We start from the raw sequence: 9,697 nt of genomic DNA, 5'->3' as shown, positions 1-9,697 counted from the left end.
ATGGATGGATGGATGGATGGATGGATGGATGGATGGATGGATGGATGGATGGATGGATGGATGGATGGATGGATGGATGGATACTGTGCATTGCTGGAATGTTGTTTTTAAATGTTAGTAGATGCTCAGTTTTTTTATTAAGACCAGATATGTTTTCTCTCCTAACCAAAATCAGCCGAGCAGAAATGAAACATTTGTGTATTTTTGATTGAAAAATAAGCCACTCATGGAATGAAAGTTTGCTTGTACATTTTAATAGCTCCTTTTTAATCTTTTGACATTAGTATAATACTTATCGCTTCATCATTGTTCTATTTATGGATAAGTTAGGAAAGTTTTCTATAAATCTTCATAGGTTTTGATCTATAGGAGTATGGTACAACAGATCTATTGGGTGATTGCTGATAGAAAGAGTTTTTCCTGGATTTTTTTTTTTTTCAATTCCAGTCATTTCAGGAAAGGTCATAGTTACCATGCCCTGTTCAGCACATGAGGAAGCATACCTAAATTTAACGGGAGCGTACATATTAAAAAATTGAAAAGTAGAATAAATTGTACACAATCATTTGAAATGTTTACTCACATTTAAGCCATCCCATCCAACAGAGTTATTTTTAAATAAAAAACACCCAGCAGAGAAAATAAACTACTCTGAGTCTCTATAACAAATGTAATATTATACTATAGTGTTTGAGGTTTTTATTTTTTGCTATACGCCAAAAAATAGCAAGCAATGAATGCATCTTGAACCTTGAATCATCACATTAAGCCAGATGAAAAAGCCTTTTTCTGCTCAAAGGCCTAAAAATGTAATAAAAGGTATTCAAAATTTTGCATATATGCTCTAGCAAACTGAAATGTGGTAATATGTAAATTTTGATTGTAACGTGTATTGCAATAAGATAACTAGCATCTATTTTTGCTTGTAAAGAGCCAAGCAACCTGCGTACATCCCATCTTTATTTTTTTTAAAGGAAATTGAGCCATACAATTTTTAGGGATGTACAATTTTCTCAAAATGCAGCACCATTTTTTTCAAATAAAAGAGATATCAGAAAATAAGTTAGAAAGTACACAGGGGGAAGAAAATGTGTTTTTGTGCGCTGTTTTGTTTATAAAAGCTTTTAAAATAATCTAATCATGTCTGGATATGAATTATGTTCTATTTGTTAATAAAGTCTGAAACACTGCCTTGCGTCCCATTGTTAGTCATTATCACATGAAAAAAAGAATAAACAACCACCTTAGCAGCTCTAGATGATGCTTACTAAAGAAATTCTTTACTTATACTGTAGATTGAATCAGTAGGTGTAAATTGCAATAAAAACAGGGTACTAGTGATGTCACTGCTGAACCTCTTTTGCATTAAGAAGGTATAAGATTGGTTCTTTATCATTATGTTATATTCAGAAACTTTTATGTCAGCAGTTGGGAAAGAGCTAGAGGCTAACAGTGACTCTTCACTGCACATCGCCTCTTCTTCCAAGTATACTTGACTAACATTGCGCCATATACTATACGAATAACAAAGACAAGAGGTTTTAGTAAACGACCATTACTCAGAGACAGTGTGTTTACATTTGTGGTGTGCAGAGCTGGCTACAACGAGCATCATCTGTTTTTAACAGGCTGAGGGGTTCTGCTTCAGCACCGTCTTAGGGTCCAATCCAACAGGCGCTAGCAGAGCCCTTGACGTCCAGACATGAAACAGGGCTGCGGTAACTGCCACTCGTGTTTGAGTTTTCTCAGAGGGAAGAAGAAAATGCGTAGATAAAGGCTGTAGGGATGACATGAATGCATCGCATCCCGTTGGTGTCTGTGTACACAGAGTTTCCACTTTAGGCCTTACAGTGAACCTGGCCGCCGGCCTTCTAAGGGCTCAAAGGGCTTGCCAGACACGTTCAAGCTGAGTTGTACAATCTCTGCCAGGCAGCTGCTTGGCCAAACACAAAAACCATCTATTAGGATATTAAGTTTGGTTTGAAAAAAAAAATTATAGGCAGTATTGATTTTGAATTTTAACCTGCTATTAGAGAAACTAAGTCCTAGTTTTCTTTTCTTCATGTTGGGTCTGTGTCAGTGAAATATAAAACCTTTGCTCTGTGCAATTTATGACAAGGAGGGAGAACCTGTATATCAAGTACAGTTATGCTGTGAATTGATTGTTGTCATTTCGACACTAGGCCTATTTAATTACTGATTTGATGAAGTTCCAAAGTATGCTCTGATAGTCTGTTTAATCCCTACTGAGATGCTGTACAATATTGCCCTCCAGTGGTCAATAGTATATTTGCACTATCAATGTCTGTATACAGTACAACATCCTGTTTTTAAGTGTAAAACAATGAAAAAGCTAAATTCATTAAGTGAAAAGCTAAACATTGATCTCAGTTTTATATTTTCTAATGTTTTTTACCTTCTATTTTTTATTATGATTATTTACAGCTTACAGCAACTAAAAATAAAGAAAAAAGAGCTTCAGCTTAGACAAAAATTAATGACAAAATGCATTGAATATTTTTCACTACTGAATTCAATAATACCATTATGATCATTATAACATTTAAACCTTCTTATATTAGTAGCTGATCACATATTTTCCCATTCTTATTTATATTTTAAAAATGTAGATTTGATGAAGAGCCTTTATGGCTATGAGGCCTCCTTCCCCCTTAACCCATCTTAAGCTTCCTCCATAGATTATCTATCAAATGAAGGTCAAGACTCTGACTAAAACTTTCCATTATACATGTCATAATACTTTCAGTCAGAAAAGCTTGCCATTATAGTTAAAATATTCATTTTGACCTCCTCAACAGCTCAGATATCACACATTATTTAGCTAAAATATATTTTTTAAACATCTGACTTTATCAAAGATTCACCTGTCAGCTTAGCTCATACACAGTACCTCTTTAGCTGACATTATAAAAAGAAAAAAAAAAAAAAAAGGAATTTAAGAAAATTTAAGAAAGAGGATAATAGACCCCATGAATCTTGTTCATCCTTGAGGTACATTCATTTTTTTTAAAGATTAGCTGTAACTAAGTGAAGCAGAAGGTAGTAAGATAGTCATTTGGAGTAAAGGAGTGATAAAAAAAGCCACTCTGGAAGGAAGAAGTCAGTAATCTAAAGGCAACATAAAAAGCCAAACGACGTTTTCAATGTGCACTGAGGTACTAAAAACCTTTATTTTTGAGACCATAGAGACTTGCTCTACGGTCTGTAGAAATAAAAATAGAAGAGTATGGCCATGATGGCCGTGATTAGATTTTGAAAAAGAGGGAAGCTTACAGGTGTGACATCATCATCAAAAATCTGAAGTACAATAGATGTAATATATTCCGTTTTAGGGTGTATTTTGCTATGGGGGTGAATGATTCACTTTACAAATTAGATGGCACCATGAGTAAAGAATATGGAAATATTAAAGCGACATTTTCAAGACATTAGCAAGGATGTTAAGACTTTGGCCACAAACAGATCTTCCATTTAAACCTATAAATTATAAATGATAATTTGTGCTTAGTTGCTGGGTAAGTAGAGAGGTAGGTGGAGGTAGAGCCTTAACAGCCTGATCCGGTGGGGGAGAATTTTAGTCCGGATGGAAGTTTCTCCCTGGCTCTACCTTGGCCGCACTGTGGTTCTGCCTTTCTTATACCTCATCCAGAATGCTTAGGTCATCCTGAGCTATTTTCTGCATTTGTGCTGCTGTGGACTTGGACTCCTGGAAGACATAGGGATGCCTTTTCATCATTCTGCTTCATTCTATATTTGTTCTCCCATTCTGCAGTGTTTGTTGGTTCAACCTCTGGTTTAATTTTTCTCTCTGCTTTTTCTCATAGATTTAACTGGTCTTGTCCTGTTTGGCTGTGACACCATAATGGAAAGAAATATCAGCTTTGCTGCTGCCTTCAACACCTTTGTTTAAAGATGTTGGAGCTTGGCCTGTTTTTCAGTGTAGTACTGTTTCTCTGACTGTGACTAACTGGATGTGCTCTACATCCTCTGACATGGGAGCTGGCCTGGAGCTCATCTAGCTGGCTGTGTGTTTCCTGGACGGTGCAACAGGTGGAGCTGATTGACAGTTGCCTTTTGTATCATTGCTACTTTCTGTATGTCTGCTTCTGTCTCCTTGGAACCCAGTTGGCCTCAGCAGATGGCCGCTCACACTGAGCGTTTCTGTGAAAAGGGAATTTTCCCCTCCACTGTCACTAAAAGCATGCTTGATGTGAGGGATTAATGTCGAGTCAATGAGTCGATGCAATCAGCTGGTTTCCTTAGATAGAAACATTTGAACCAATCTGCCTGCATGGTCTGGTTGAATTGTCTCTGTAAAGTGCCTTCAGATAACATGTGTTGTAAATTGGCGCTATATAAATAAACTGAATTGAATTGGACAATGACCCAAGTCTTACAACTAAACTACTTACAAGGTGACTTAGGACAAAAATAAAAAGCCACACTAATAATTTTGGCAGCTTGCAGAAAACAGGAAAAATGTAATGTCACTAAATGTCAGACATCCATCCATCATCTGTACCTTATTCCCACAACGCAAGGAAGCGCAGAGACATATAGGACAAACATTTTATGCATACACTTGTAACTAATGGAAAAGGGAATGTGTTCAGACTAAATAAATGATGTGTAAATGATGGGTGGATGTAAAGGAATCTTCAGTCAGTCCATGCATAACTAGTAGATTTTTCTCTGAATGTGGATGTCTTTTCTAATGTTTATCACCTTGTACATTATTATTTTGATGTGGAAAAACAATAATTTACATATTTGATATCATAACTGGATGTAATTTTGCTAGAAGCACCTAATCTGATAAATAATGTTTGATGATGGAAACTCTATCCATATTCTTCGGCTTTTCCGCCAGGGTCACTGTGAAGCTGGTTCCTATTTGCAGCAGACTATGGATGAAAGGCAGAGTACACCCTGAACACAGGGCGACACAAATATGTACCGGTACAACCATGTATACACAAAAAATGACAAATGAGAGATACCAATTAATCTGGTCAATGCATGACTTTGACCATGTTAGGAAGACATAGTACCCAGAGAAAACCCAAGCATTTACAGGGAGAACATGCAAACTCCATGCAGAAAGACCCCAGGTTGGAAATTAAACCCAGAACCTTCCTGCTGAAAGGCTGTGCCACCTTGCAGCCCTTTGGCACCTCTCAGTAAAACTACTCCAATCTTTAAGGTTCCTGTTAATCTGTTACATTTTGCGGTATTATAGACCATAGTTTTAAAATGCCAAATTAAAAATGTCAACACTTTCATTTCTTCTTTAGATTAAAATTAAAAAGCTTGGTGAACAAAACATGATTGTTTTCCTAAATCTTAAGCAACTTCTAGCTAAAATTAAGGCTATACACATCAAACAAGATATATTTTACAAACAAATCTAATAATATTCTTATCTTTGTTTATCAGTCTACATCTTGATGTGAGATTATTCTTCATATAAACACTCTGCATTCTATGGTTGGAAAGAACTTAGTTGTTTCATTATCTCAGAGATTATGTCTTGTAATAACTTGTCATTATATTGTTCATTATTCAAGACATTCATTTGTAATTAGATCATTACTTTTTTCATCATTATTTTATGCTAATTGAGATGGCTGTATTTAATAACATTGTGCAGATCCATTTTGTTTGCCTGTTGTCAATATGTGCAAAAAAAACACAAACAAAACAATAATATACTACTCCATACGTTTTTCTGCAGTCATTTTGGACAGAAATTTTACAAAGGAAATGTTGCTATATTGTGCAAAGGCTATTTGTGATGCAACACAAAATGCATATTGGTTTAAAAGTGCATTTATTAGAGTCGTTTTTGGCACTTCAGTTATTATAACTGGTCACACATTTTGCAATAAACAAGAAATGAGCATCCAAAACAAAAAAAAAGTTATGTCAAATTTACTGCCCAGCAGAAATTCAAAATGTCAATGTCTTTGATAGAAAAGTTTAAAGCTGTGATATTTTAATGCAAGTTTAGGGAATGAATAAATTATTTTTCACTGATGCAAGATTGATTGCTGCCAGAAAAATAAATGAAAAAAGGAAAAAGATGGTGCAAGTTCATTCATAAATGCTGTTAACAAATACTGAAAATCTGAGATTCTGTTGACCAACATTGTGAAAAAATAATAAAATGCTTTATATAAACAGAACAAAGTATAAAGATATATATATATATATTAAAAAAAACATGCAGCACCAAGATGTAACTAACATAAAGCAGCTCAGACAACAACAAATTTCTTTAGCACAAAATGAGTAAAAGGTGTTGTTGATATAATAAAACATTTTAAACATGCAGTTAGCCATAATTTCTTAAGAATATTAAGAAATGCATTGAAAATGTACAGAAAAAGGTTCAGACTAGAATAATAAAGACAGGAACAGTGCAATGCAAAATAATCCATATTACTTGAACTTGTTCACATTTTGTCACGTTACAACAGGAAATATCAAAGGATCTTATTAGAATGTAGTGCAAAGCTGTGAACCTAAATTAAAAGTAATAACAATCTGAAAGGTGTGACATGAATGCATCATTTTAACACACCCCCTATGATGACAATTTGAACCCAGAGAGTTCTAACCCAGAGAAACTAATTTCTGCCTTAAAACATTTACAAAAGATTAAGGATAAAGAATACTTCCACAATTCTCTGGTGTTAATGCCACTTTATCCGGCATCAAAATCAAAGGACGGAGCCCTTCCTTAGCAGCAGCTCCTTCAGCATGTGTATGACAGAGTATGTACACACAACAGCTGATGGTATGACTGCCGAAGCACCAGGGAAGGTGACAATACCTCCACTGCATGTCACCTCATAGACAGCTATCAGCCTAGAAGGGGGAAAAGATATGAAGAGAAGTGGAACCTACACCATAGCAGGGACCAAATAGGAACCATATCATATGTAAATCTGAGCACATCTTCATAGCTTCATAGACTGCCTTTCACCAACTTTGGACTCAAACTGGCTGTAGTTCTGCTGGACAAGAAACCACTTATTTTAATTAGCATTTCATAGTTTTGTGTAAGTTTCTGCTTCTGTGACGTTATATATGTGGCTGTTAGATACCTGGAGTGGTATCTGAATTGTCTTCAGAGGATTGTGCACAAGCTTCGTGAAGGGAGAAAAACAGGGATGGGGTAGGGGGTGGTGGGGTTACATCCTGTGCAGAATCACGGATAGTTAATTTAATTCAAGAAATTTTGTCATACAAAGTGCTCTTGCTGCATAGGGGTTTGCGACCCCCATATGAAAGAACTCTGCTCTAAATGATAATCAAAGTATACTCCCTACCCTTTTGCAGCAAAAGCTAGATTTGTGGAGTGAATCTTACTCATCTTACTTAATTATATTTATAGCTATGCACTGTTTTGTTTTAGTCCATCACTTACACTCACAACATAATACTTGTGTGTGCAAAATGACACAATATGATCAAGTTCAAGGCCTGTGAATTTTTTTGGAAGGCACTGTAAACATTTGAAAATATTCAGTAATTCACTGATCTTTAGTAATATCACTGAATCCCAAACATTAATGCAAGTTTTTAGGCACTTTGACTTTTACCACATGTAATCCATCCCTGCTTGGTTACAATATCGCCTTCCTGCTTGTATTAATAAAGGTACCGGATTAGCCTTTTAGAGTAAACCATTTCATCTGCAAGACTTTGCATGCATGTTTAATGCAGGTCAGTTCAATAGGGTTTTCTAGGGCTTCTTTTCAAGATAATTAGAGGGAACCCATCCTTTCCTTGGCTTGCCATTGTCCAGAACCTTGCAGTACCACCAGCCATTGGGGTTTCTTTCCAGAACCTCCAGACTTGTCCCCTCAGGAAACCCCATAGTCTCCTCATCACCAGGGTAATCTGCAATAGAGACGAACACCTCCCTAAGGTTATTATGGATGATGTGGGGCTTTGGTTTCACTGGGGACACTGGAAGGGCGTTCATTGGAGAGCTCAGGCCCAAAGACTCTGAGCTACCGGTACCATATCTGTTCCTGTTGTTCGACGGAAGGGTACGAGGCACAGCACCGAAAGAAGCATTGCGTCGCACCGTGGGGCTTACTCGTGGGTTGCCTGTTGAATTGAGAGACTCATTTCTCCTCAGGGACACAACAGGGCTGGAACTATCCCTGATTGGCGCTGAGATAAAGACAGACTGAGGTCTGACAACCTGCTGCTGCTTGGTGCTGTTTTGTCTAATTGAACTGAAAAAGCTTGTAGGTTTGGAGAGACCACCTGGAGGTTTAGAAGGAATGGGTGGCATGACCTTTTTAAAATTCTGGTTGATGTTGTTCAACACCCGAACCCTTTGCTCATTCTTTTCTAGACTGTTGGACTTGCTGAGGCTTCCAGGTTTAGTTGGGGTACCAAAAGATTCATACTCTCCCATGTCATCTTGTTGTCTGGCGGGCTCCAAGAAGTATGTTGGGGCCCAACCCTCTGCATCTCCCCAACGGATATACCACCAGCCACTCTCCTGCTTGTCAAGAACTTCCACCACAACCCCAGCAGGGAAGCTAAGCTCAGAGTCTTGAACTTTCTCATATGGATCAGTTGTGCGATAGAGATTGCAGCCTTCCATGTCAGACTCTCCCCGGCTGCCTTTGGAGTAGATGGATGAGAGATCAGATGTACTCTGAGAGGAAAATGAATCTTCTGAGGAAATGACTGAAGCTGTCTCAGAATCTTCACCTATACTTTTGGTTCCATTCTTCAGCTGACCTGTTGGCCGTAGCTGTTTTCTTAGAGTGCTGATGTCCATCTTTTCTGCACTAGATGTTTTAGCCAAGTGTGGCTTAGGTCTCACCACAGGCCTTAGCTTAGAGGAAGACTTGTTGAAGGAGATCATCTTGCTCTCTTCATTTTCTCTCTTTGTTTTGGACAAATCTGGGGTTGACTCAGATGACAGTGATTTGGGACTGGATGTGTCCTCAGATTTTACTGATGTAGGGCTCCCATTCAAGTCAATCTTGAGCCTGTTACCAGAAGCTCTCCATCCACTTGATGACTGGTTTGCAGTCTTGCTATTTTCTGACAAAACACTTGTCTTGGACGAGTTTGAGTCTCTGCTGCACTGTCTCTCTGGGGTCTCCCTGAAGGACAGAAAGCCATCATTTTCATAGATACACTCCTCTACTTCAGGCTCCCCTTCTGCCTCTTGGCCATCCTCAAATGATTCCCCCAATTTAAAGGAGGCGCTGTGGAGTGATGAAGCAGGAGATGGCTTAGAAGACAAATGAGATCCTTTCTCAGAGGAAGTTTCTTCATTCTTTAAATCAATCAGAGAACTTTCCCCCCTCAGAAACTCAAACTCAGATTCCAGGTCCAGATCTCCAATGGCAGGTATGTCATATACTGGGTCTTCATAAACTTGCCTCCCAGGAGACACAGGAGACTCTGGGGCCTCAGACCCTGGACTGCTTGGAGGTGCTGTCTCCACTGAATCCTGCTTTTTGACAGGTGGAGCCGGGGGTGGAACTTTTGGTCGGCACAGAGTGCTTGTTCTCCGATTCAAGTTGGGCTTTTTTCGTTTGTCAATGTAGGAACATGGAGCCCAGCCTTCCTTCTCACCAATCTGGACATACCACCATCCACCAGAATTCTTTTCGATCACCTACAGTAAAAAAGA

General features: G+C 38.0%; 1 protein-coding gene across 3 annotated transcripts in view; it reads right to left on the bottom strand.

Moving 5' to 3' along the window:
- Window positions 1-5,836: 5,836 nt before the first annotated feature.
- sh3pxd2a (SH3 and PX domains 2A) overlaps window positions 5,837-9,697 on the bottom strand; it is an 84,237-nt gene continuing 80,376 nt past the window's right edge. For all 3 annotated transcript variants that reach the window (XM_015391794.1, XM_015391795.1, XM_015391796.1), the window contains one exon: window positions 5,837-9,682. In XM_015391794.1, coding sequence (XP_015247280.1) covers window positions 7,772-9,682 — 1,911 coding nt within the window. In that variant the 3' untranslated portion in view covers window positions 5,837-7,771. The remainder of the gene's footprint in view (window positions 9,683-9,697) is intronic.

Source organism: Cyprinodon variegatus, unplaced genomic scaffold (assembly GCF_000732505.1).
Source record: "Cyprinodon variegatus isolate N-32 unplaced genomic scaffold, C_variegatus-1.0 Scaffold560, whole genome shotgun sequence".
NCBI lineage: Eukaryota > Metazoa > Chordata > Actinopteri > Cyprinodontiformes > Cyprinodontidae > Cyprinodon > Cyprinodon variegatus.
Note: the sequence above shows the minus strand (reverse complement) of the source record. Positions and strands in the feature narration are given on the sequence as shown.